At 44.0% G+C, this 27,986-nt stretch overlaps 3 protein-coding genes across 5 annotated transcripts in view; 1 reads left to right on the forward strand and 2 right to left on the reverse strand.

Annotated features, from left to right (window-relative positions):
- tpk1 (thiamin pyrophosphokinase 1) overlaps positions 1–18,348 on the forward strand; it is a 36,098-nt gene extending 17,750 nt beyond the window's left edge. For all 3 annotated transcript variants that reach the window (XM_035428103.1, XM_035428102.1, XM_035428104.1), the window contains exons 5-9: positions 2,801–2,873; positions 3,353–3,448; positions 5,856–6,002; positions 7,204–7,315; positions 15,951–18,348. In XM_035428103.1, the coding sequence (XP_035283994.1) occupies positions 2,801–2,873; positions 3,353–3,448; positions 5,856–6,002; positions 7,204–7,315; positions 15,951–16,090 (568 nt within the window). In that variant the 3' untranslated portion in view covers positions 16,091–18,348. The remainder of the gene's footprint in view (positions 1–2,800; positions 2,874–3,352; positions 3,449–5,855; positions 6,003–7,203; positions 7,316–15,950) is intronic.
- LOC118232885 (protein transport protein Sec61 subunit gamma) lies at positions 17,096–19,580 on the reverse strand. The gene is made up of 4 exons (XM_035428105.1): positions 19,371–19,580; positions 18,917–19,029; positions 18,429–18,531; positions 17,096–17,236 (listed from the first exon to the last, which is right to left on the reverse strand). Exons 2-4 carry the CDS (start codon positions 19,008–19,010, stop codon positions 17,227–17,229), a joined length of 207 nt encoding a protein of 68 aa, XP_035283996.1. The 5' UTR covers positions 19,011–19,029; positions 19,371–19,580; the 3' UTR covers positions 17,096–17,226.
- A 250-nt stretch (positions 19,581–19,830) lies between these two features.
- Positions 19,831–27,984, reverse strand: LOC118232881 (retinol dehydrogenase 12-like). The gene is made up of 7 exons (XM_035428099.1): positions 27,798–27,984; positions 27,124–27,239; positions 26,068–26,223; positions 25,615–25,719; positions 24,023–24,232; positions 21,773–21,965; positions 19,831–21,073 (listed from the first exon to the last, which is right to left on the reverse strand). The coding sequence occupies exons 1-7, from the start codon at positions 27,809–27,811 to the stop codon at positions 20,971–20,973; spliced, it is 897 nt and encodes a 298-aa protein (XP_035283990.1). The 5' UTR covers positions 27,812–27,984; the 3' UTR covers positions 19,831–20,970.
- Positions 27,985–27,986: the final 2 nt, after the last annotated feature.

The following is a 27,986-nucleotide window of genomic DNA, read 5'->3' on the forward strand; positions in this document are numbered from 1 at the left end:
GGCAGTCCCCCCAAAAAAAAATAACAGTGCAAATACCAAACCCTTTTTTTTTTTTTCCTAAGTGATGGAAAAACAAAATGGTTCTGGCCTCATTGTCCGAACCGTATCGGAGTGGTCCTGGGGGGCGGCGGTGGGGGGGGGGGGACACGACACGCACCATGGAGACGAAGAGGTGGTCGTGCGCCTCTGTGGAATGTTCGCTTGTGTGCAGGTTAATGAGTGTCTACCTGGGCAACACTCGGTGCACATTTACCGGAGGCCAAAGTGCAGTGCCTATCGCACCAAAATCCCACAGGGTCCAAGAGCCCCTTCAGCGTATGTCTCAAGATGCATGCCTGTTAATGGGGAGGGCCGTTTTATTTTCTTTTCTTTTTTCCTCCCTTTTTCCCCGCTGCCCCTTCCTCAGGGTCATTTGGTAGTTAGTCATGATTCCCCCAGGCGGGCGTCCAGTGCTCAGCGGTGAAATCCGCTGCCCGCCGGTTCCTCAGCTTATTAAACCGGATTAATAAAAAGCCCGGAAGGTTCTCTCTTCGTCACAGGCTCATTGTTGCGCTCGCGTTGAGAGCTGGCCAAACTGCCTGAGAGACTGATACATTTTATGAATGTAATGCTTGAGTGTAACTCAACAACGTTTATCTTTGAAGCATTACGTGAGGAATTGTGAGACGTGACTTACGCACGCGCGTGTTTCACTTGGCAGTTCAGACGGCTGGGGAGTTGTGTGTTTATTCTCCAGCTGTGATGTACAGTGTAGTTTCACCATCGAATACGTTTCTTATGTTTCTGGCTAATCGGCTCTCTTACTTGCTGTATTAATTCAGGAATTAAATGATGAAGTGACAATTTGGTACTTTGTATTTTGGGCTTGCACCTCTACCCTTTAAAATGCAAAGTAAGCACCAGGGGTATTGGATTTGTCGTTTCTTTCTGTTTTTAATGCCAGTTGGGTCGTTGCTTGGATTTATTTTGCCTTTCCTCATTAGCTCAATTCAGACTGTTGAATGGGCGTGTGTGAGCCCATTCCGTCCAGCTGAATATTTATCACACAGAGCTGAAGAATATAAGAACAATTTACTGAGAAATATTTTTGGGGGACATAAAGTTTGGTATCAGAGACTGTGGTTCTTTGCTATTGTTGATTTAGTGTAGCTTAATAGTTTTGTTTACATAATTTACGTAGTCTAATGTTCAGCAGGGTAATTGACAAGTTGTCAGTCCCAGTCAGAATTGCTGCACTTGCCGTCTCTTTTGGGACTCTCCTCTCGCGGGCCTGAACTGCAGTGAATGCGCCCGGCCTGTAGGGGGACGCGGGGGGCTTTAGCCGCTCGTACCCAACGAGCTGCGCGCATCTCGCCTAAAAATTAGCATTCCGAAGCGATAGAATGTTCGAGTCGTGCCTTCCGTTTCCGCCAGTCGCCAGTCGCCAGGGCGACGCGTCGGTTTTGTAATCGCCGGGAAGACGAGTTTTAGTTTGGGACCCCCGCTCGCCGCAACGTGGCGGCAGGGGTACACGCCTGCGCCGATAAGGTTTTAATGCACCATGAGTTGGGGCAGGAGCGCTCGGCGCGTTCTGAGAGGTTCACGGCCTCCGAGACCCGTTAGAGACGCAGATTAGCCCCGTTCACCAACTGTGCACTGCTGCGTTCGTACGGGACCTGAGTCGATTGAGGTTCCTCTTCGAACTTCTCCCTCACTTACCCATTTTCATGACACTCGTTACATGTTCCCCCATCCCAGCACTTTTTGGTAACTTGTATTTGTCCTAATACTGTAGCTTGTTCTTCTGCCTAGTTGGCTTTGCAGAGGTTAGGAAAGGCCCCCTGATCAGCTGTAAATCATTGTTAATGAAGGGACTGCATTCCACACAGGTGACCTTCTGTATAAGGAGCGCAGAGCTAGAAATCGTATTCAAATAGTTTTTTTCCTGTTTAGTTTCACCCCAAACAATGGAGAGCTTGCAGTGACCCCGGCGATTGTTTTTTACGCAGCTGATTTCAAAAACCGACGTGGTTTAAAAGCAGGAGTACTAAGCGCACGCTCGGATGAAAAGGGTGCAGTGGCGTGCGAAAACAGTAAATGGACGATATCAAAAAGGCAAGCGGGCAGTAGGAAAAAAACCGAGGCAAAAAAAAAAGCTAATTATTGTCACAAGAGGAAAGGCCATTTCAGGTGGCTAGCGCAGGTATGCTAAAAGCTGCCTGGCCTTGAAGCATTGTGGAGGAAGCCACGTCGTTATCGCCCCCGGACCACGGCAGGGCTCTCGTCGGCTCGGGAGGTACGCCATTTGTATGTGTTCGCCGCGCCCGCGGACTCGACATTGTTCCGGATGGGAGAGCACGACAGTGGCAACCGTTTTTTTTTAATTTTTTTTTTTTAAATCCGTTTCGAGCATTGTGTGTAATGTTCAACCTCCGACAAACGCTGAATGTAATCTCGCAAAAGGATTCGCTTCATCTGTCAAAAGCTGGCCCCGTCTGCAGTATTTAAGGGCATTGTGAATGTTTTAGGGGCCAGGCCCAGCACTTCCTGTGTCTGTGTTCACTGGTGCTGTTCTTTTTTTTTTTCTTTCTTTTTTTTTTTTTCCTTCTTCTTCTGTGGTGCGAAGATAGCGGCTAAGTCTCTTCCTTTTAAAGACCTATCACTGCAGATTCGAGCAGCTCCACTCACATTTCGGGGCCTAGTTACCAGCCAACAGAGAGGGGGGGGGAGGGGGACGGGGGGGTGGAAGGGGACGGGGGGGGGGGGGGCACAGGGGGGGTTCCAGCGGACTCATTCCTCTTTCCCATTTCGTTCTGTTCAGTTTTCTGCCAGACTACATCAGCGGGGATTTTGATTCCATTGCCCCCGAAGTCAAAGAGTTTTACACGGAGAAGGTATTCCAGAACCGTTTCCCAGTAATTGTTTTGGTGGTGTTGTTCGATGGTACCCGATTTGAAAATGCGAAATATGTGAAACAGGAAAAACAAAAAAGTGCTTGTCAGAAACTGCCATAAATGGTACAAAAAATAAATAAATAAATCATTTGTACTTGATTACACGGATACCTGTATTCGGAAGTAAAAAGCTGACCAGGGCACTTCTACTGAATAATGTTTAGTATTTAGTCATTTTCAGCAGCGACAGCAAATGAAGTGCATTTTTTTCCCCCAAATGCAATTTTTAAAATAAATGTTTATAATTTATGTGCATTTAAAAAAAAAAAATGTTTATCATTTATATAAACGTTTCTCTTGGGCTGTGTCCTGTCGGTTGGATCTTTCGGCGAATCCTTTCTTTTGTCTGATTTCCGGTAACGCCTCTCCCCCTCCTCCTCCTCCCCGTGCCGTGGCTGATGACGCTTCCGCTGGAGCAGAAATGCGAGCTGATAGAGACGCCCGACCAGGACCTGACCGACTTCACCAAGTGCCTGGAGATCATGGTGGAGGAGATTAAGAAGCGAGGCCTGCGGGTGCGTTTCCACGACCGACCCCCCCCCCCCCCTTTACGGTCCGGCCCCGTTCCGCGCTTCCCCATTTTATGGCGACTGGTAGGCCCGGGCCTAATCAGTTTCGAACGGTTTCGTAGGGTAAAATACACAGAAGTGGGCCAGTAACCCAAAAAAAGATGGCAGTTTGTCGGAGTCAAAGTGGCCCAGGCTTGACTCCGTCTTGTGCTGAGTTATTCACAGTAACGTGCGGGCCTCTGTTTAACTTCGCTGTCAGTTGCTAACGGCCTGTCGCACCTGCGGTTAGCTCAATATCCTGGAATTATAGATCATAAATGGACTCCCAGTGCCGAATGGAAGGGTGGGAGACAACCGAAATAGATGTGACTCATTTCACAGTTGACATTTTCGGTTTGGTGATTTAGGTAATTGTGTTTGTTTTTAATTTTCCCGAGGTTGCTCTGCGGAGGTTTTATAAGCTTGGAGCAGGGGAGAAATGAAAAAGAACATCGAGGAATTACCCGTTGTTCCGGCCTGTTTTTGATATTTATCTTTCCTTATTAACCAGAGTGCATATTTAAAATCGGGATCGCCGCCCGTCTACAGGTGCCTGTTTTCCGCATAATTACATCTCACGGTCGTGGCGTTGCCATTGTAATCTCTGTGCGTTTGACACGAAAAAATATTAATTGGAATTAAAAAAAGATGAAGAATGATCTCCTCTCCGCTCCCCTTTTGCGCAAATCTCTTTTTAATGAAAATAATTTTAATGCGGAAAGCCACGAAGGTATTAGGATATATACCCCATTAAAGGAAAAAAAAGGGTCATTAAAGAGAAGGGTATGGGGTTTGCAGGGGTCCGTCTGGGGGCCGGTGCTCTTGAGGGCAGTCGTGGGTTTTCTGGACGTCTCTGCGGCCCAGAGGTATTTCTTTCTGCTGATTAAGGGCGGCGTTCTCGGCCCGGAGACGGGGGGCCTGTGGGGGGGCCCCCGAGGTCTAAGGAGGCGTCTCGGGCGGCCGATGCAGTCCGCGGGTCATAAAGAAGGCCTAGCGCGGTCGCTCAGAGAGAGAGAGAGAGAGAGACGTCGTCGTCGGTAGAATCGCGGCGTCGCTATGCTACATTACATTACATTACATTACAGGCATTTAGCAGACGCTCTTATCCAGAGCGACTTACACAACTTTTTTACATAGCATTTTACATTGTATCCATTTATACAGCTGGATATATACTGAAGCACTGCAGGTTAAGTACCTTGCTCAAGGGTACAACGGCAGTGTCCTTACCCGGGAATCGAACCTGCGACCTTTCGGTAACAAGCCCAGTTCCTTACCCACTGTGCCACGCTACGCGGCTGAGCGAGAGGAGAGCCGATTCGGGTCGGAACGTCGGCCGCAGAGAGAAGACTACTTGTATTTTTATTTATTTTTATTTATTTTTATTTTTCCATAGATTGCGTTGTTGCCGTTCTCGTTGTTAGTGTTAATCAGTTAACCATCAGGGTCCAAGTTGAACTACGCGGTTGTTCCCTGTACTTGGACCGGTACTTCTCTCTAGGGGTTTCGTCATACTTGTTCCTGGTTATGGTTATACACTTTGTTGTACGTCGCTCTGGATAAGAGCGTCTGCCAAATGCCTGTAATGTAATGTAATGTAAAACGGGTTACGATGGCGCGCGGTTTACCCGGCGTGCGTTTATCGGAAGCCTCGCGGTCGGGCCCGGTTTGTTTGTGCGAATCGACTCGTTTTTTCGGGCCCGATGGGCCGGGAGCGAGACGGCACTTTGCATAACGGCGCTGGCTCCGTCCTCGGGCTCGCCCACCTCCGGGATGCTTCGCCGCGCCAGCTAATGACTTAACATGAACGATTTATAATCATCATTTTTGGAAGAAACTACCCGTACATTTAGCGCTAAGTGCTGTTTTTTACCCAGTAGAGACTGCTTATTAGAGTAAGGACACAACACAAAAGTTTATATATAAAATAAAAATGGATATGTTATGCTCCTGACGGAGGGCTTATTTATTTATTTATTTTTCCATAAATAAACCGCATTCATTTTGACAGCTCTCTTTCCAAGGAGACCTGGCGTGTACATAGTTATGATGACATCATCACAGTGACAAGGCTCGTAAATAGGCTATAAGACAGGTTTTTAACAATATCGATTGGGTAAACAAGATTAAAAACTAGTTGTGACATTTAGAATTAAACATTTAAAATCATAAATCCGCATTAGTATGGCCAGATCAAGCTGACTTCCAGTTTTTGGACGCCTTGCATAATTTTTCAGAGATAAACACAGTTTTTATTCTTTATTTAAGATAATTTTTTTGAACATATTGCTCTGTGGTTAGCACACGGTGCATTTGCCATTCATTTGCCCTTAACATGTGTGCAGATATTTTTGTTTGACTTATTCCTCTTTAGGTGGACACCATAGTGACCCTGGGGGGGCTGGGGGGCCGGTTTGACCAGATAATGGCCTCCGTGGAGACACTCTTCCATGCCCAGAAGATGACCGAGTTGCCGGTCGTGGTGATCCAGGGTTCTTCGCTGGTCTTTCTGCTCCGAGCGGTGAGCGCATCGACTCTCAGTCCCCTCGGCTGCCCTGAAAACTCCACCCCCTTTCGTTTTGAGACAGCTGAGGAGAAATGTGATCAAACTTGTTTTGTTTGTTTGTTTTTCCCAGGCCTGAGATTTTATCGACTGACACGCAAAAGAATTAAGGTTATTTTTTTCCCCTGTTCTTCAAAGTCTTAATATCTTTCAAAAATCGCAAATCACAATCATAAATCGTGGATTTTTACCATAAGTAAACTGTGGTCTGTAGTACAAAATTACAAAAAAATCAATGTATTTTTGTGAATCTTGGGGCTATTTCTGCATTTTAATGTGACTGTTATTATAAATTCATGAAGCTAACAACCTACTTTTTCAATCCCATATCCCATGATGCCACTTAAATTTGTTTAATAGTGAACCGTATTTTATAAAAACGCCATTTGCCTAGAGCCTGAAAGTATCCAAAAGCTCAACAAAAACAGTCACTGCATGCCTGTAGAGTTGGATAGTTTCAAAGCTTTGGTTAACTTTGCAAAAAAAGATGCCCTTTGAACAAGGTGAGTATATTTACAGAAAACAAACCTGGAGTTGGCCTTCTACAAAAGGTGCATTAACGTTTCAAGAGAGCCCAGTTTTTTACTGAATATTTTTCAAACTGCCATCTGTGGCTTTCCTTCTTTTTAAGTCGCCAAACAATAAGTAATTTTCTTCACAAAGGTAATCTCTCTGAAAGTAGTCGCCAGAAAATGAACTGCTGGAGAACTGGTTTGCTTTGATAATACCGCACATCGGGGCTATTTGGCCTCACAGAACAGATTTATGAACGCCTGTTATGTTAATCCAAACTCTGTTCCCGAGTCGTGTTTTCTCAGAACAGAAAGAACAATGCCACGGAATGTTCCTTTAAAAAAAAAAAAAAAAAAAAAATATCCATAGCTTTAGATGAGTCCCATGAAATTTCAGTCATATACAGCAAGCTATTATTGGTGTCTGGGGTGGATGGGGGGCGTGGGGGGTGGGGGGGGGGTGGTCGTGCTGCTGCTGTGGTGATGTATGGGTGCACTCGTGCATTGACCTGCCTGTTGTGTTCCCTCAGCGGGGTGGGGGCGGGGGGGGGGGGGGGGGGGTCCTGCTGCCGTGGCGACGTCCGTGTGCGGGGCGCTCTCCTTACACGCGGTGCGCTGACCCGCCTGTTGTGTTCCCCCCCCCCCAGGGGAGGCGGCACACGCTGAACGTGGACACCGGCCTGGAGGGGCCCTGGTGCAGCCTCGTCCCCGCGGGGTGTCCCTGCCTCACCAGCACCACCGGGCTCAAGTGGAACCTGGGTGAGTGAGTGGGCTCTTCTGTTCTCCACTTCCCCCCCCTGGAAAACCTGGACCCTTCGCTCTGCTAGCGTGTCCCACTGCTGCTTCCAGGCACCTTCTGGCATGCTGTCAAATAGGCCCGCGCAGCTGCCTTTTAACCCATAGGCTATAGAGAACACTATGGACAAAAGTCTCTGCGACGTCACCCCTTGACTCTCCTTGGGCTTGGTGAAAAGAGTTTTGAATATGCGGTCTGTGGGTGCCGCCATGTTGAACAAACCGGAGCCAGAGACTGCACAGTAGGGAAAAGGGGGGGCCCTTATATGGGCATGAGGTCCGGTCGTCCACTAAGCGTGTGAGATGCAGTGACTCGGCAGTGACGCAAACTGTCCCTGATCCGTCCTCAAAATATTACCGTCTTGTCCAAATAGCACAATAATTGAACAAATTGGCACATGGGGAGACATTAGATGGAGAAAAAACACCTATTGTGAGTACTTTTTTGTGTGAGGAAACAAACTGATCGACTTTGTATTTTGACTGTATTGTTACCACTGACTTGCCTTTAAATAAATAGTCCCCCCCCCCCCCCCCCCCCCCCCCCCTTGATCTTGATAGATGGCTCAAACTGAAAAGTATAGACATTGGCTATGTCTGTGACCTTTTAATTAAAGGTCTAGCTTCAGATCTAGTTTCGTGTGGCCCACACATTGTGTGATGCCGAAAAAAAAGTTAATGTTGCGCAGTAAAAATTCAAAATCCGCTGTGGTTAAATTAGCCAAAACTCCAGGTAGCGCATCGGTTTTTGTTGCCACTGTGGATGGTGCTTTACGAGAGTGAGTGGAATTGAGTGAGAGGTATCTAGCTCTTTGAATTCCCTGGCAAATTGGGCCGGTTAGCACAGCAGTTCCCAATTTTTTTTCCGTCTGACATGGAGCCTGTATTCTCCATGCCCTCTAAAATCATCTCTCTCTCTGGGCGATGACCCTCTTCCACTCAGCTCAGATTGCTAATGTTTGACACATTATATCCGACACCAACCGCGGGCTTGCAGTGCAGTAGCTGTTTAACACACTGGCGCATGAAAGCGTATCTCAAACGGGGCGTCATGTAGTGTCTACATAAACGATAGGGTGAGAATCTTTTAAGACACTGGATTTATTAGAAAATCTACATCTGAGAGACTTACAATATAGTTAGAGTTCTAAGTTTAATAAATATGTGATTTAATGAAATACAGAAATATGATCAAAATGATTCTTAGCTTTGTCCGTTCTGCTGATGACCCCATGGGGCTTTAGGAACTCCTGGGGTTGGCGCAGCGTGGGTATTTCGTGGAGGCGAAAGTGGGAAAAGGAGGCGAATTGCTGGTCCCCTCGTGCCGGGGCCGGAGTCGAACCCTGATCACGCCTCCGTCGGCTGTGCCCCGGAGGTCCCGCGGGGGCGACTCATAATCGGCGAGTCGGAAGGGTTACCCCCCTCCCCGGTGGGCCGGTTCGTCTCTCCAGGTTAACGGGGCACGTGCACAATGTCCCGGCTGCACAGCACGTTCGGGTGTGGACCGGTGTGCACGTACTGCCACCACAAAATGGCCGCTTGAGCAGAGGTTCGAACGTGCCAGTCATACCAGGCAACATGGCGGGGATGAGGATTTTCAATGCGTTCATAGGTATTGTTGTGCTACCGTAGCAGTAGGTGCTGGCGCAACGCTGCCAGTGCTGAGAAATGAGGACGCACTGTTATGTTGCGGTAAAGGCTCCTTCTAAAGGGAATGCGTAGCGGGTTTATTGAGCGGTTTGCTGCCTGTATTGGACTCATCACAGGGTCGTTACTCTGCTTGCTGCAGCCCCTTTGATTCGGGCGGATATTTTGACCTCTTTCCGCGCTCTGTGGTGCATCTGTGTGCCTTCTCGAGCAGTTTGACGCAGTAGGAAGTTCAATCGCCTTTGTGGGTTTTTTTTCCCCCTCGTTTGGAGCCTGACCCATTATTGTGACAGTAGTCCAGTAGGTGGCCTGAGCCCATGCTGTGTTTCTCTGTCCCATAATGCATCACTCTCAATTTTAACTCTTTGAAGAGTAGGTTTTTTCTTTTCTTTTCCCGAACGTCAGTGTTCTAGAACTTCATTATTTTCTGTTGCCAGTAGTGATTGTTACATCAGCATTAGACTGTTCAGTTAAGAACATTCTAATCACATTTTTGTGATCTCACACCTTAAAGGGTTTTTATATTCTATGTAGACCTCAGCAGTCATATAAAATGTACCTTATTTTGTGGCAGATAACTTTCACCTAAAGTAAGTTATCAAGCATAGTGTCCACATAAATTTGAAAAGAATTAATTAATAAAATATTTTTGTGAGCCATATAAGCGCTGAGACGGGAGGAGATTAAAAATGGCTCTCTTAGGAAGAAACTGTAAAGGTTCAGTCTTGGCTTGCCATGGGGGAAATTTTCAGCGCGCAGCTTGGAATATCCTCGTTGTGGTGGTAATGCCTTTGAATCGCAGGGAACTCCCTCTGCCAGCGTTGTTTTGTTTTCTTGCAGCGTAGCTTTGTCAGTCCCTTTCCTCTGTGTTCTTTCCCTTCACTCAAAACACAGATGAGGCAGAATCCAATTTAAGGCCATGACGACGCTTCAGAAAATTTCTAATGAAACTACCGTGGTATTTGCAGTGGGTGCGCACGTTTTCTGTTGTTGATTATACACGTGAAGAGTGTTCGCTCCCTTAAACAGCAGCCTTAACCCTTTGAAGAGTGGGTTCGTAGCGTAACGTAGTGTAACATAACGTAGCGTAGCATAATGACTAGAACAGGCAATTCAGCCTAACAATGCTCGCCATTTTCCTAAATTGGATTAGATTATCCTCTAATGAGCGAAATGTTGACAGTGCTGATAGTAAATGGATTTACCGTTTCAGGATTTCGTGCCAGCGTCTGCTCTTTAATTATTTAATCAGCTTAATCATATTTTGTCCTGATATTTGCGTAAGCACCAGCTACAGCCGAAGACTGTAAGTGTATCCTAAAGATTTTACTGTGCTCAGCTACAGGAGTGAACCAGAGTAGTTTATAGATCTGTCAGACCACCGAAACTAAGGTAATTACTTGGAACAAAAACCGGCACTCAGACCGGGCCCTCCAGGACCAGGAGTTGTGCGCCCCTGATTTAGGTAAAAGCATAACTGTAATGGTCATTCTGATTATAAAACTGGCACATAATTTATACCTCTGTTAGTGGCAGTAATTACTGCTATTGATTGGAGCCGGTCATTATGAACAATTTTCGTGGCATGGTTTGGAACAGCTGGTGGTTCATAAAAGGCTGCTATTAGATGCATTTACTGTGCATTGTTGTGATTCGCTTTTATTATTTCCCGCTTTTAGGCGCGAGGGGCTTTGGTCACTGGCGAACGGTTCCGGAACCGGAATGACCGCGAAAGCCGGGATGGGCTCCCTCGGGTCGCTTACGTGCTTCCCGTAGAGCGTAGAATGCGCTTATTTAAATATAGTCAAATTTAAGATTACCGTGTATTGGATTTTTTTTTTTTTTTAAGAGGAAAGGGGCGGGAATTACGCACATAATGATAGGATATTTTTTGTTTATTTGCGGTCTACGGAATGAGCGCAACCTAACCGGCTCTTTTTAAGGACTTAGAAATCCCGCCTGGAGTCTTGACAGATATTTTCGGTCCCAAGAAACGTCCAGGAAAAAGAGGACTTATGGCCAGCCTACTTTTGCAGATCTGATTGTGCATATCAGGATGGATGGACGCCATGTTGTTTTGCATATGTTACGTGTGCAGGGACAGGGAGAAAACTTTTGCTGAGCAGAGCGCATTACAACACGAGAAAGTAGACTGTCCGCACTTTATTTATGCCAGAAATTCCCAGAACAGTTTTGTTTCAATCCAGAGAGACCTTCAAGGGGCCAAAGGCAAGCCGTACAGGCATACACTTACGCCTGCATATACATATTGGATATATCATCGGTCTAAACCGGTGGTGTCCGACTCTGTTTCTAGAGATCTACGGTCCTGTAGGTTCAAATGTCAGATATCCGAAACATGTTTCATTTGAAAGCGGTACTATTTATGCATATTCCTATTCAGCAGAGATCATAGCGGTTGCAGGCTTTTTAGGCGGATTTCACAGACGATGGCAGGGAAATGGTCCCCTCTCCCTTTCTTGTAAGAGGGATGTGGTATCAGTTGATTTTCAGAAGTTCCTTCTTGACACTCATTCCTTTCCGGTCATTAAGCCCATCCATCCATCCATCCATCCATCCATCCATCCACCCATCCATCCGTCATCTAACCGGGTCTTTCCTGGTCAGGGTTGTACAGGGGGGCTGGAGCCTTTCCCAGCATGCATTGCATGAGATGCAGGAATACACTCTGGACTGGTCGCTTGTCTATTGCAGGGCACGCACACCACTCTCACACAGTCACTGCCTGCGGGCAGTTTTGGCTTTCTGATTAGCCTAACCTGCATGTCTTTTGACTGGGGGAGGAAACCGGAGTACCCAGAGGAAACCCACACGGGCACGGGGAGAACATGCAAACTCCACAGAGCGAGGCCCGGGCTGGGATTGTCATTAAATCCAGAAAGTACTTTTTTTGGGCATTCTGGTAGAGAAAAATGTTCAGTTATCCTGTTAAGGTTTTTTTTTTTTTTTTTTTTTTTTTTTTTAAACATTCTGGTCCATCGCAAAATGAATGTAGTGAGCACTAATTTTCCTGCTTGCCGGACATAGGGCTGATGTAACATTGAATGGAATCTCCTGAAATAATTTGCACCTAAAGTAACTCATTTTAGGGTCGCACTGTAATGTCATATGTCACCTACAGGTAATTTGCGAGGATGTGTATCCCCGAAGAGTGTGCAGTTTGTGCGTCATTTTAATGAAAAAGGTATAATGAATACAGCAAAGGTTCTGCGCTCCGTACTTTGATTAGCGCACTAGAGTGATTGGAAGTAGGAAGAAGAATGGGCTTTCAGTTCATACAGAAAACCCCCTTACAGGTATTGTTCTGCTTTGAAATGGCAGTAATTTAACTGGGGCTAGATGAAATTTCACATCCCTTTCGGCATGATCCTGGAAGATAGAGCGTGACTACGCGGATTCTGTTTGAACCGTAACCGATTTTCTCACTTGGGTTAGAACGCAGATATTGTTTTGTCACATTCGGCTAACGGAGGGGAGGGGAGGGGAGGATCAAGTCTGAAAAAGAGATGGATTGCGAAGGCTTTAGGTTGCATGTTCTTATGAAGCGCTAATTTGATTTAATCTAGAGGAATGCCAATTTCGCTCAATAGGAGGCCATCGGCCAGGAAAATAAGTACAAGTCATAATTGCGTCCATCCGTCAGTTTTATGTACGGGTAGCACTTAGCGAATCATGCGGATGCTGTCTGTGGCTGCACCAGCCAGCGTAAAGGCAGGTTTGTACGCTATCTCGAGGATATTTAGGGTTCCGCTTTACTCTTACGGCTGCTGCGGCGGTGATTTCTGATTGGCTTATCGATCTTGCCTCTGTCTCCGCACTCTGCTGCGGATCAGAAGGGAAAATATAGCGCGCGGGTTTCCTGCTGCGGCTCTACATTTTGGCACACAAGACCGCAAGTTATTACCCGGCTATTTTATTTAAAAGTATACCTTTGCTCTGTGCTCACTCCTTCACATTTTTCGTGATTATTTACTTTATTATCAGATGCCTTTATCACCTATAACGTGCATTTTAAAGGCTGCATTTTATATTCATATATTTCAGTCGTTTATTTTGGCAGTGCTGTCCTACTCTTGAGCAAGGTGCTTCGGCTACTTTTTTTCAGCACCTTGCTCAAGAGTGCAGCAGAACTGTTATAATAAATCATTCGAATATATGTTCTACTTGGCTTATACATGTGGTACAGTTCTCTCCACTAACCAGCACATCACTCATGTACAGCTCGTATTACTCTTATCAAAAATATTTTTTTTCTCTACCAAGTGAAGACCACAGAGATTACCTTTATCAGGCAGATTAATTCGTATTTCATACATCCAATCAGTGATTCCATGGGAGTTATGACATACTCCCATTGGCTTAGTACCCCAAAATAAATTGCCTTAAAGTCAGTTTTGCAGACTTCTGTCAGACTTCAGCATAGCCTCTTTGTCAAGTAATTGGAGGTGGTAGCCCTTAAACTTGTGTGAAGGCGTCTGATGTGATACACTGGGAGCCTGTTCCCAATAATGTACTTAACTGAAATGCCTTTCCTTGCATTTCTGTGTGTTTGCTGTTATGATTTGTTAGATTTGACTAGTAAACGCGGGATATATTTTGTTCGCCCACTAGAGGATGAGGAACATGTTTTTCATCTGAAACATGTTTGAGATTTTCAAGTTGTCGTTGGTAGTTACTTGTCCTTTGAAGGTTATGTGTATTTCAGGGTAGACTCCTGCAGTAATGTTTATGTACTGTAAGAATTTGGCTTACTATACTCCGTATGTAGGTGACACCAAATATCATTGAAATTTAACAAAAGTGCTTATACATAAAGCACACTGTAGTTGTATCTGTGACTCATTATTAGTAAAGCTGATACACACATATCACTCAATTCTTCCCACACACACACACACACGCACACGCACACGCACACGCAGCATGCTGATAGCCTCCGTTCAGTGTTTTCTTTAAAGCAATCAGCGTTCCTCCTGTGACAGAAAGCGAAACCCCGCGGAGACGACGCTCCTCGTGAAGGTCAAATTAGTTCGTTTTTTTTTTTTTTGTCTTCTGCAGCTTATTACCGCCCAGCTGTGAAGCCTTAAACCTTTCACAGGCGCCATCGACGCCCAGCGGAGTCCAGGTGATGAAGCGTAGCGGGACTCGGGAATGCCGCGGAGCGCCCCGAGTTTTTGGAGGGGAACGGCTTAGCTTCGAGGTCGCAATATTTGACAGCTGAGCTTCTCTTTCATTTTTTTTTTTTTTTTTTGCATGTGTGTCACCGGCCAATTTTTCTGTCATTTTTCCCACGTATCGTCATGTATCAAAACACTTACGGGCGTGACCGGACCGCGTTCTATTACTTATCTCCACTAGTTGGCCTTACAGCAAGTGCTGGCGAAGGAGCCTTTTCATTTGTGCCAGTGGATAAATGTGAACCCTTTGAAAGTCTTAAGTGGCTTTCCAGTGTACAAGCTCTCCTCTCAATTCAGGAAAAAAGAGAGACTTGTGTAGAAACCGTCGAGCGAGTGTTGGTGTGCAGCTCGTGCATTGCGGTGGCTGCCATTGTTTAAAAGGCTCTTTCCTCTTTTTTTATTCAAATCCATAGTGTGTAAGATTCACAGACATTTCATGTTGACTGCTCGGATATGAAAAGCTCAGTTGAAAGGGTTCTCCTTCAAGGACCAGTCATTGCACAGCAGCGTTTTATTTATTTATTTAATTATTTATTTATGTTTAAATGTGGCTTATTGTGCTCGCTCAGCCTTTTCAAATGAAACCCTTTGCACAGCGATGTCGCCTTGTGACATACATACTGGTGCTGTCCTTGATGGACGATCCAGGATATGTGGTGTTTTCATTCATCCCGGGCAGCTAGACCACAGCGCTGTTTTATTCTCTGTACACTGAAGGCGGTGTAAGAGTCGCGTGGATTGAAGGCGTTAAACATGAGCCAGTGGTGATAATGTTGGCCAGTGACCTTCGGTATGCACTTAGCCTGCGTCGCTTTGGATAAGAGCGCCTGCCAAATAAATGTAATAATGTCCTGTTAACTTTTTAAATTCTGAGGAATCAGATGAAATACCCGTCATGGCCACCAGAGGTCATCACTACCATGTAGCCTAGGTACACAATATCGTGTCCAACCTTGGTTTTTAGTCACAAAAGATTGCCAATTGTCGATATAATTTTAATCAATGCCCTGCCCAAAATAACTATGCATATTAATTGATACTTTGTGAACAAGGCGTGTGGATTATTTAGCCAATCACTGGCTTGAATGAACCGCTGGTGCCGAGAACACCCCAAAAACCAGCAGACACTGCGACCCTCCAGGAATGGAGTCAGACACCTGTGCCTTAGGGTATAAACACCACCCCACCCCACCCCACCCCCAAGAAAAAAAAGCCTGTGTGTAAAAAAATTGTAATGCAGTACTTTTCATGGCTTTTGTTACATCCAGTAACTTGACCATGTAAGGTTGTCAAAAACATGTTTAAGTTCCGAGATAATTTTGCGCTTTCAGCTATTCTAACACAATGCAGGTTTGATTTATTTTCAGCAGTTAGGACCCCCCCTGTTTTCACCCATCTATAACAGAATCGATTTGAAAATGTACCCTTGTTTGAAAGAATCATTTGCCATACGACATGATGCAGAAAAAGAAAGCATTCGTTGATCCGAGTAGTCTTGGGATGCAAACGGGAGCTTTATCATGGCACGCATAGCCATCTCTCACACACAGTGACCTTAAGAGGGTGGCCTTTCCGTAAATTTATAATTCAGCAGGCAGCACGTGGCTTAAGGACAATTAAAGGCTCCTTACAATTCAGAGACGGCTGTTCAGGTAGGAAGAAACGGCTGCATGCCCACAGTGGGTCTCCGGGATCAGTATCGCGTTTAAAAAATAAATAATAATAATAAAAAACCCCGTTCTCCTTCTTTGCAGAGAAGCAGCTGCTGCAGTTTGGCACGCTGGTGAGCACGAGCAACGCTTACGAAGAGCACGACCCGGCAGAGGGGAGGAAGCCTGTGACCGTGTGGACCGACCAGCCGCTGGTCTGGAGCATGGGGATACGCCGGAAATGAGCGTTACAGCGACGGCGCCTTTCTGTAGGCCGACTTGGAAGTGCCTTCCGCCATTTGCGTGCCATGCATCTTTGTCACCTTTCTCACCCTTGATCAGTTTGCATCCCTGTAGACATCCCCTGCCCACTTCACACCAACACATTGCAGTCAGCCGTGTAGTTCCTGGTGCTAAAAATCATCCAAGTGATCTGAATGATAGTGCACCATCCCAACCAATACTAAAAGTATTTCCTAAACTAATGTTTAGTCAGACATCTTGTTCGTTTAATCCAAGCTGGTACCGAAAACATTAGGAAAACAGCTCAGCACTGTAGTGTAGCCCACTGTGAAAAGGTGCCCAGCCCGAATTTCTAATTGCCCCCCCAAATCTGAGCAGTCTAGAGATCTGGGCCTGGTCTGTGGTTAACGCAATCCTAAGAGAGTTTCACGTTTTGTTCTATGAGACAAATTACACCCATTAATTACTCAACTATGAATTCCGAAGCGGTTAAAGAAGCGGGCTTGCTAACAATTTGCTATATTGAAACTGCAACAACTGTCGTATTCAGGCAACCGCCACTCAAGGCAACTTGCACGTGACAACCGGTGGGCTGGTAAGGAAACTGGAGTTGGCGGTTGCCTGAATACGACCATTGTGGTAGTTTCATTATAGCATCTTGTTAACTTACTTTATGAAAACAGGTAACGGTTTCGAAATTTACCGTTGAGCTATTAATGGGTGTAATTTCTCGTATAAACATGAAACTCTCTCAGGCTTACGTTAGCCACAGACCTTATTTTCTGCAGAAATCAAAATCCCTATTGAGGAAAAAAGAATTGGAAATCTGCCGAGGGAACCCATGGTTGAAAAATGCGAACTCACTTTCGTGTTTTAGGACTGCAAACTGTAACACCCTGTAGCGCAAGGACCTCTCCGGGCTCTCAAAGGGACCCGCCCCCTTCAGATCACTCGTGCCTTCAGTCGCCTTAACGGTCGCCGCTACTGACGGATCCATGCTCGTTTGCTCCATTCATTCAGCCATTTATTTATAAACACAGTCAAATACAAAATGTACAATGCATGTTAAAAATCACAAAGCACATCAGTCCATTCGGATCGGGTTTGCGTAGTGTCCGTCGGGCATCGGGATTGAGATTCAGCCGCCACTGGAATAAATAAAAAAAAAAAGCACTTAAGTCAAAAGACTTACATCAGGGAACTATTGACTATACAGTATATTAGATTTGATCATAGTTTTTGCTAGATTTAACTTCCAAAGGTTTATCTAGATTTACTGATTTAATGTGATCTTTGCATATTTAAAAATGGGTGATGTTTGATTACAGAAGGCATTCTATGAATATAACCATGAACAAGGCCAATTGTAATGTCCAGAAGAAAGGCATAAACTGTGGTTATATCGGGAAGGAAGTGGAAGTGTGTGCTGCAGGTCCAGAGTATGTTTCATAGGCTCAGAACTACATCTCCCATCTGCCCCTTGCAAACGTGATCTATTAAGATCTAATTTATTCACCTGGTAAAGTGAGGCTACGCTACAGCTAAATCTGACCGGCGGCAATCTTGCATCGTATTACCATTCTGATGGCCTACATGCCACAGAAAAAAACAGCGCAAGAGGGACGTGTCACTGACTTGGTGACAAGACGATACAATGATCTCCATTTGAAATTACAGCGTGACCATTTTAATTTCCTTGACTACCAGTTACGTGTATCACAAGAAAAATAAATTGCAGGGTTTTGCCAGCGTCAACTGCCGGCTCAGAATGACAATCAGCACCCGCTTCATTACATTGTGCATCTTAACAAAAATGCACTGAAATGGGTTTTGGTTCCTAATCTTTGACAGGCCACGAGAAAGCATATAATTAGTTTTGCTTTAGTTGTAGCTGAATGACAAGGCTACTCTGAGGTCCAAGAGATGCCAGCTCTAGAGGTATAATGGAGAATTTAAGTGAAGGATAAACATCCACTTACAGTAGTTGCCTTGTTCCCTCAATTGATTGCTTAGTGACCCTCCATCATTGGATGCAAGGCTTCAGTGTAAACTTTGAAATTGACCTGATAAGTTTTTCCTATTACAAGCTTACCCTCTGGACCCAACCGTAAATGTAAACCTGGATCTGATTGATTGTGTATTCACGGCTCCCAAATACCGATATAGCCACTACAGTGTGCATCTTCTGGATAAATACTGTAATCGATCGAGTGGAAAGAAAATGGGCATTTGAATAAACGTTACTAATTTTGTTATTTGAGTAGCCATCTTATTTTTTTAAAACTGCTTAAGATTAAACGGTAACCCTTATTTAGTTGTATGTTTAATTACAATACTCACACAATGATGTTGTTGATGGGGATGTGAATGAGTTTGACGAAAAATCCGATGAATCCCATAATTGCGAAACCAATTGCCGTAGCCATGGCTATCTTCTGGAATTCTGAAAAAAGAAGCGTATTTGTATAAGGTATCGACAACTGCCATTCAAATGCTTAACGTGTAGTTACAATATATACTACATTAACGATTTATATTGTGAATTGGAATACAGGCAGTTACAAAATAAACTACTGACGTGGCGTAAAATACTAAAAACACTGATGTTGCATTTACCGTAGCAGCAAGTAGGCTACGTTCGGCAAGATAAAACACCCAATATCGACACATGTTACATGTATCATATCTGCTCACTGTATTATATAACCAGCGTGCCACCATTGAATCAGTAGTCGCTGCGAAGATTGAATATTGAGGGCCTAATTTAAGTCTTGATTAATTAAATGAATCCATACCAACCATTAAAGAGTTCGGTTGACGCAGCTTACCTTTTCTATCTGGCTTGGTACACCTCTTCACAAGCCTTATGGAGTCCTTCACGAACTGCCGGCTAGGCTCTACAAACTGCATTATCTGGTCCATGGTGGTTTTCTGTGTTTATCTGTAAACCAAAGATCAACAGTGTCCTGAATCAGAGTCGTCCGCAGCCCTGTCCAGTCTCTTCATCTAAACCAAGACTTTGTGGCAGTTTACAAACGTTATAAGGAAATTAACGTGTTTTGACACAGAGCTAATTCAGTTCACTTGAAAACGAACAACCAGGCCTTGCGAGTCCCAACCAAGCAGTGCCGTTTTCATCACTTCGTATAACGTTACCAGTTTTTCGACAGAAGAAAAATCACTATATCAAGCAAACAACTTTAAAGCTACATCACGTTAACAAGCAAGCTATCTAGTGTATCGCGAATAGGTATTTTATTAGTTATTGGAAATATTATTTACCTGAGTTATTCAATGAAAGCGTCTCAGCTACCTCCACTCAGCCAGTCTATTCAGAAGAAAAGCCACGTACACGTATATCTCTACTTAAGAATGTTACAGCTGACGTATGAGTTTGAAAGCTGACCCGGAAGTTGTTTTCCCTTTACGTACACGTCAGTCGTTCAGATGAGAAAGATGGTGGAGAATATAGGAAAGACTATCTCCTATAATTCAAGTCAAAGGAGAACCCCCCAAATTATACTCGGATTGTAGTCTGTCCGGGAACCTTATATCGATGTAGCGCCTACATAACATTCGATACTGCAGAAACGCAACCCGTAACTGAATGGTTAAAGAACAGTGCTCAATTCCTGGAACTATGTCGTTCATTTTAAATTACGACCCTACAATTACAGGTATGTGGGTACGGTGCAAATATTATTTTCTGAAGAATAGCGAATAAATAAAATTCAATTCAGGGTGTATTACTACTGATGTTATTTATTTGCAGATTTCCATAAAATATTTACATTTTACAAACAAAAGGGCAATTCATGGTAAATATTCCCCCTGCAAGAAAGGTAATGCTGTGATATGTCCTAAAATATTTATATATAGAACTTGCCCTTCAATTGTACTAAATGAGACCGTATTACAATAACATCCAACTTCACAATCTTAAACTGATTGATATATTTTGTTGTGAAGTACATAAACACATGAAGGATATCCATATTTATGGTAGAAAAAAAGATCTATAAAAACTATGATTAATAAATACATTGAATCAACAAAATACTAAAAATAAGAATGAACTAAACTTGCAGCAGCCTACTTCAGTTGTCTGGACTTTGATCGTTGCACAATGACATGATTGGTTCAGAGTGAATTGCTTGGGTCTGTATTACGCCATCACTATTATTAACCATAAACAAGAACACATCTAGGCAAATATTATTATAAAATTTGTGATAAAAAAAACAAACAATTGAAACAAAATATTCACTAGTATTAAAAGAAGAGGGATAATATATTGCAAGAGGTTGGTTTTTTTTCAGCAAATAATCATGAATTCCTGCATGTTCGCATAAGAATCTGCTAAACAAAGCTCAATTCAGAGAGAGAGAGAGAGAGAGAGAGCGCATCCACACCAACACGGAATCAAATAAACACCTTCACTTTTCCCACTCACGGGTTCCAGGCAAAAAACAACAAACTAAAATAAATAAATAAGACAAAAGGAAGTAAAATGGAGTGACAGCTTTTCAACTCACCACACCTAGCCTATCCAACTTTTCAGCTGACCAGCTTTGCCGCTATTCAACGGCTTTTCAGCGGCATACTTCATATAAACTACAATTATACTTCAGGTATCCTTAAGTATAAAAGTGTATACTTCAAGTACACTTCAGCATGCTATTTTTTTACATGGGTATACCGTGGAACACCAGTAATGTAACAGGGACACAACGCATCCAAAATGAAATGTTTGGAATTCAGTGTCGCTGAAGCACGGCTGATGTTGGAGCGTAACCCGAGTTGTGAACGCTGAAAAGGGGGGGGGGGGGGGGGGGGGGGGGTCGCCTCTGTGACGTTTTCTTCGAGAGCAGCGCGCCCTTGTTCAGTCCCACGTTATTCCCAGCATCTGACAGCTGAGCTCCCACAGTTTCTGGGCCATGACGTCGTCCTTCGCGGCCGTGCTGGGGTTCGCCTGCGCGCAGTCGCTGCGGAGACGGGAGAGACGCGGAGCCGTTACTGTGAGGGCGAACAGCAGCTCACCTTCCACAAAAATAAATTTTTAAAAATCACAGAAAGAAAAAGGAAGACAGGGGTATCGATTTTTTACACTTCATTAAAAAAAAAAAAAATTAACTGAAGCCACAGGCTGTGTCAACAAAAAAATGTCTTTGACCTCCTAAGACCCAGCAGGAAAAAAAAGTTCAAGTATTAAAATTTTTTTTATTTGGATGACAAAAACATGTTGCAGTGAAAATATCTTCAAAAATTGTATATATCTTTTATTGAATGTGTATGTATGGCATAGTAGAATATTATGGTTCTTGAGATTAAGACCAGAGACTAACATCCTCTACAGGAACCAACATCAATTGCCAGGTCTTAGGTTATACCGCTCAAATGCTATTCACCAGTCATGTTCTTTTGTAAATGTGTATTATGCACATTGACTGATTGCTATTTCTTCTATTTTTATCATACATCAGGCAGTGTGGAACAATTTACTAAGTAATATAAAGAAGAAAATATGTTCCAATTTACATGGCAAGCACGTGCCAATGAGTTGGGTGACACAGGGAAACTGTTTAGTGGCCCAACACATCCAACAAAAACACCTTCCCTGGGTTTTAAATCCATCCCATAAAAAAACCACCGTTGCCATGTGAGCGCCCCTCCAAGCAGTCTACCTGTAGTACTGGCCGGTCTCGTTCTCCAGCTCGGGGGCGACGGCGCAGTAGATGGAGGTTTGGGCACCCTGCACGGAGGTCTTGGTGAAGGGCTTCATCACCGCGAAGGTCGCCTTCAGCGGGGCGCTCAGGTGCCGCCACAGCTCGGTCTGCACCACCCCGGGGTGGACGGCGTACACCGTCACGCCGGTGCCTGGCGGAGGGGGAAGCACAATGGGCACAACGGTTAAGGAGCCGGTCTTGTAACCGGAAGGTCACGTGTTCGATTCCCGGGTAGGACACTACTGCCGTTGTAGCCTTGGGCAAGGTACTTATTAACCTGCATTGCTTCAGCGTATAAACGGATGCAGTGAAAATGCGATGGAGAACTTTGTGTAAGTCGTCGCTCTGGATGAGAGCGTCTGGTAAATGCCTGTAATGTAATGTAATGTAATGGATAAGGCAAAAGAGCATGTATCGTCATCACTGTGCTATGGTGCGTGGATCAGCCAAGGCACTACAGATCTACTTTAGTCTTACTAAAGGAAAAAAACTAACAAAAAAAAAAAACTGAAAAGCATAACTGTAAATCGATTTTAAAAATGGGAAGAACTGTGAAATGTAACCCCAGGGAGTGGATATGGCAAACCATTTATAAAATCAGCCCTGTAACAGTCTGCTACGATTACGGAAAAGTGCCCTTTTATATGGGATCAGAAATACAGAGCAGGAAGTGCAAGGAACTACTCAACGTCTGAACACGCGGAAACAACAGTCAGCCAATCAAATCAGCAAATGGCAAATATTTTGGCAGTCGAAACAAGTCCGCAATTGAGAAAGATCAGTGTCCCGTTGCAGAACCACAGATGTTGCAATATTTTCACACACTGTGGCTGGCATGTGTTTGCTTCCTTTTCTCTGAAACCTTTGAGCCAAAACGCAAATGATAAATACACAGAGCTGAACACGTCCACAACGAGCCCTCACAGGAATGCACAGTCATAGCCATAAAAATACTATAACCCGTATCATTAAGGTGGGAGTGCTATGGGGATAGAGATCGGAAGGGGAAACCGAGATTTGGTCTGAGGTGGGCCTTCAGTCCGCATCAGAAGATGGCAGTCACGTGACCGCCTTTGTTCCACCGATTGGGCACCAAGCTCAGATGAGAATAACGACTGGGAGAAACAACCAGGCAGGGAGCAGAGAGCCAGTCACCTCAGGATTTGCGGAAGGGAGACATCTGGCTATGCCAGAGTTTTTTTTTTAAAATAAATAATTTGATTGGTGGCAGTGTGGTGGAGCTGTTCCATTCGCTGCGCTGTAGGTTTGTCGATTTAAAGGTTTTTAAACTTGCAGAGAGCTGCAATGAACGGGTGGCCAGTGAAGTGAGACGAGGGGTGTTGTGATGTGAACACGCTCCGGAAGATTACAGACAAGTTTCCCAATGATGCTGCTGCTTCGGACCAGTCATACTGCAGAGCTGGCCACCCCCGCATTGGCTCCCAGAGATGATCATTTTGTAGCCTTTACTTAACCTTCCCCCCCCCTTCACCCACTCTCCCTCTCCTCCTCTCTCTCTCTCTCTCTCTCAGTTCACCGAGGCCGTGTATTCACCCTGCTTTCATTATTGCCCTAAACCCACTTTCTGGGTCCCCTCTCTAATTCCCAGGCCTTTTAAAACCACATCCTCGGTTAGATTACGTCCCTTTCCAAATCTGTGTTCTCTTTATTTTTCACTTTCCTTTATGCTCTTTCATTGATCCGTCTGCCCCTTTTTAGACTATTGACATCTCTCCCCACTTTCCCTTATTTTTAAACCAAAGCTATGTGCGCGCTTGAGTTTCCTCCTCGTCTGTCCCTCGTAATGATTCACTCGCTGACAACTGGCAGCACCCGTAACCCCAGGAACACTGGCTGAATTATCGAACCCACCCCACTCCTACTACCGTGGACCGCCGATCAGCCCTGTTCCCTGGAGAACTACCAATCTGTATATTTTCATTTCGACCACAATTCGGCATACCTGACTCTTGACTAATTAGCAGCTCAACGAGATCTCTAGCTGTTGAATGAGGTGTGGCTTTGTTAGGGTTGGAATGAAAACCTACTGGACGGTAGATCTCCAGGAACAGGGTTGTTTACCACGGTACTAGGAGAAAAAAAAACCCAACATGGTTCTGTTCTTCAATTTATGTATCTTCCAACCAGTCACTTAATGGAGGTCTTTATGTCTTCATGCGGCAGCCCTTGGGCCAGCCAGCCACTCACCTTGCAGCCTCTGAGCCAGTGAGCGTGTGCACAGGATGTTGGCCAGCTTGCTCTGGCCGTACGCCTTCTTGTCGCTGTACCCCTTCTCGCTGTTGATGTCATCCAGCTTGATAGTGCCCCAGGCGTGGGCCATGGAGGAAAGGTTAATGATCCTGGCGGGCGCTGATTTTTTAATCAGATCGAACAGCAGGTGAGTAAGCAGGAAGTGGCCTGCAAGGACAGACAGGACGACGCACGGTAAAAAGTTCAGTGCTGAACAAACTCGTGCAGAGTACATATGGTCCCTACTGGACTCGTACGTACCCTGGTAGAGTTGAATTAACACGGGGGACATTTTTATTGTGTATTTACGAGAAATTGCTATGAGACTCAAGAGCTCTTTGCGTTCCTTTTTCTCCTTTTAATATATATTATATAACATTTACTTGGATCCAGTTTATTTTTTACTGCAACATTCCCCATTAATTCTGAAGAATAAAAGAACATCCAAAACATGTAGCCAGCCACTTCTTCTTTCCAGTATCAAAAATGCATAGTCATTGATGCAGTGCTTTCACCACAACTAAAAGTTGAGCAAGTCTGGACAAGAGCGTCTGCTAAATGCCTGTAACGTAACTTCTGTAGTCTAAACTCATATTTATGCACCGATTGTATTTTTTCAAATGCTGAGCTGATAAGGCAGCAGAGGTTGTTCTGAGAAAAACAGACACCCAAGGTCGTTTGGACATTCCAAGCATTTATGAAGGAGCCCTGAAAGATCACAGTCTTATTTACTTGTACACATCCTCCTAAATACTTCTCCTATCTGATATGCGGGTCAAATACAAGTGAAAAACTGGTATGCATACTGTCTCAGAGAACACTCCCTAGAATCCAGTGTATAATGAACAGAGGAATCACAAGAAAATGGTAAAAAAAGATATATACTACCAAAAAGGGGTAGTGTTGGCACTTCTTCCATAATAATAATAATATACAAAGGTGTCTGGTCCAAGGAGATGAACAAAAACTGTGAGGACTTAAGAACAGCACTCCTCTTGGGAGATATTCATTAAATCAAGGGAAAATGAGCATAGGGAAAAATAGGAACCAACTGAGACTAAAACAAATAACTGCGTTTCAAAAAAAATCTGTGTGTGTAAAATGTACTCTGGGTCTGGAATAAAAGCTAAAGAGATAGGAACACAATGCCTTGTGGGACGCAAGAACAATTGCAAGCCAAGATAAGCCATACAGTACTTCCTGCTCCAGTCCATATTACCAGAACTGTGTCCAGACCAGTTCCTTCTCAACATCTCTGAATACATAAGCCATAATACAATTTTCCAGATACATTTAAATGCAAAGAGCCCTAATACACAAAATCGCTTTAAATGATCGAGTTGGCATGGCTTTCTACAAAGGGCTACTTTAGAAAAGAATATGGTTAATATTCATTTTAATCCTCCCATATAGGCCAATACCTACTCAGTAGAGAAATCCTTTAACCTTTGTACTGGACAACATGTAGTCAATAGGCAACTTAGCTGTTATTCCCTCTGTCTGTACTTAGCTGTTACTCTCTCTCTCTGTGTACTAAATGCTTCTCTTACCCAAGTGGTTGACACCAAACTGCATCTCAAAGCCGTCAACTGTCTTGGAGAAGGGACACATCATGATGCCGGCATTGTTGATGAGAATATTAACCTGCTCCTCCTCTGTGTGTGTGTGTGTGTGTGGGGGGGGGGGGGGGGGGAGGGGGAGTGGAGAAAAAAAATTCATTCATTCATTCATTCATTCATATAAATATTGAACCTATGTTCATGTTGATTACATTATATAATACGTTTTATAAAACTGTGAGCAAGGCATTCAAAAATAAGAAAGTATTAGAAGAATCAACACTGTGTGCCAAATTCAAGTCCGTATTCTCCACTATACAAAAATAAAAAATGCTGCCCACAAAGAAAGAAAAAAAAAAAACCACAAAAACTTAGTCACAGGAAGTTGTGGTCACTACAGATTAAGCACTAGACTGTCTGTCACTCCTTTTTCGCGGGGCTTACCTTTGTTTATTACCTCTGCAAAGTCTCTGATTGACTTTGTGTCGGCTAAATCCAGTTTCCTGACAACGATGTTCTGGTTTTTGGAGTCTTCTACGACCTCTTTCTGAGCAGACTCCGCCCTTTCCATGTCCCGGCAAGCCATGATGATCCTGGCTCCTGTGGGACGCCGAAAACAGGACGTCATTAACCAGAACTCTTCTAGGACAGGCTGTGGGCAATCAGACGCAGACGCAACCTGTCATGCCAGGCAGAAAGAGTTATCACTTTAGACAATGGGAGAAACCGATTACACACGATCAACTCAACTGTTCTGTTCTGTTTGGCACAAAGGTAAACAAGCTTCAATATCGCCTTCAGGAATTTCTATCAGCTAAATAATAGCTGTGATTAATCTATTTGGATTAATCTAACTCTACCTACCTATTTCATTAAGTACACACACACACACACACATATATATATATATATATATATATATGCATTGCTTAGTACTATGTAGGCCTATGTCCTAGACTGTGTTTGATTTGTGTTACAGTAGCCATATTTTTAGAATTTAGGCAGTTGTCTCCATCAAAGTGATTGAAACTGGTGAACTCACAAAGCTACTTTGATTGGCAATTAAATCCTCTATGCACTGATAAATAAATAAATGAATAAATACATACATACATAAAACCCCAGGCAGATTAGGGACAGATCAAATCATCTTGTGACCATAATACAGTGCATACTGTTATATGAACTCTCTTTTCAAGTTGGCTATCTAGGATAAATAGAACTTCCGCCTGTACTGATGCACTATAGCCAGCTGTAGCGTTTTCACTCTGAACCAAATTAGGTGTGTGCAAAACATGCAGGGATACTTCCCTAGGAGGTTGTGCAGGTTATCTTGTGTAGACCAGGCCATGGTTTGTTTATTCACGTGGAATTAAAGAGTTCATATATTTACCTTCTGAGAGCAGCATTTTTATCGTTATTTAAAGTATATCATGGCGCTGAAAAACAGTCACATGGGATCACCAAAACAGCCTGAAATAAATTTGCTGAATGTCCTACCTCTCTTCGCCAGATCCTTGGCAGTTTCTTTACCAATGCCAGTGTTGGCCCCAGTTATAATTACCGTTTTACCATCGAGTCTCGCATTGGATGACCACTGTCTACGGAAAATATTTCTAGGAAAAAATCAGTGGAACAAAAACAATATTTTACTTAGTTGCAGTTATATAACTTAATTCAACCTAATTATGATTAAAATGACAGTATGCATTTAGGCTACCTTACGGTCACGTTTCAAGCAAGTGCTGACAAAATGCTGTCGCAATTAAAATGAAACTTGACTAATTATATTGTCCACTGATATTCAAGATTACCAAAAGAACAATTTCATTTTTACAAAGATCGAGTTGTGCCCTCGAGCTCGACCGTTGCGTGTTTCACAAGATAGTCACTGGCCATAAAATCATTCTGATTAAGTTCAAAGATGCAGAGTTCTGTGGAACTGTTAAGAGAACTCATGATCTGAACATTGTTACTCTGATAAATTGCAGTGTTGGATCATTGTGTCTCCGTAACAGGCGTCGCTAGGGTTCGTGCTGTTACTAACAACAGTGAAATTTAATTAAGTAACAGAAGAGGCGATCTAAAACTTTAAGAATTATAAACCATAGCCTGCGTAAAATTTTTTTTAAAAATTAAAGAGAGAGATCGCACGACTGTCATGTACAACATACCTTATTGAGCTCATTTTTTCAAACGAAGCGATGTTGTCGAAGTCACTTAAATGTAGACTGTATTCTAGACTGCTACGATTACGCTTTCGTGCCTAGCTTTTGACAGTTAACAACTGCTGATGTCATGGCAGAGCCAATAACATGTAGGCGTGATCCATGCAGTTCATTGTCGTGATACGAGAACTAGGG

The sequence above is a fragment of the Anguilla anguilla genome, chromosome 8 (genome assembly GCF_013347855.1).
Source record: "Anguilla anguilla isolate fAngAng1 chromosome 8, fAngAng1.pri, whole genome shotgun sequence".
NCBI lineage: Eukaryota > Metazoa > Chordata > Actinopteri > Anguilliformes > Anguillidae > Anguilla > Anguilla anguilla.

Excerpts from the sequence above, each read along its gene's own strand:
- LOC118232885 (XM_035428105.1), bottom strand. The coding sequence starts at position 19,010 with ATGGACCAGATAATGCAGTTTGTAGAGCCTAGCCGGCAGTTCGTGAAG. Across the intron at positions 18,532-18,916 it reads TACCAAGCCAGATAGAAAAG|AATTCCAGAAGATAGCCATG; the intron begins GTAAGCTGCGTC and ends TTCTTTTTTCAG.
- LOC118232881 (XM_035428099.1), bottom strand. Across the intron at positions 24,233-25,614 it reads GTTTGGTGTCAACCACTTGG|GCCACTTCCTGCTTACTCAC; the intron begins GTAAGAGAAGCA and ends CTGTCCTTGCAG. Across the intron at positions 21,074-21,772 it reads GAGACCGGCCAGTACTACAG|CGACTGCGCGCAGGCGAACC; the intron begins GTAGACTGCTTG and ends CCGTCTCCGCAG.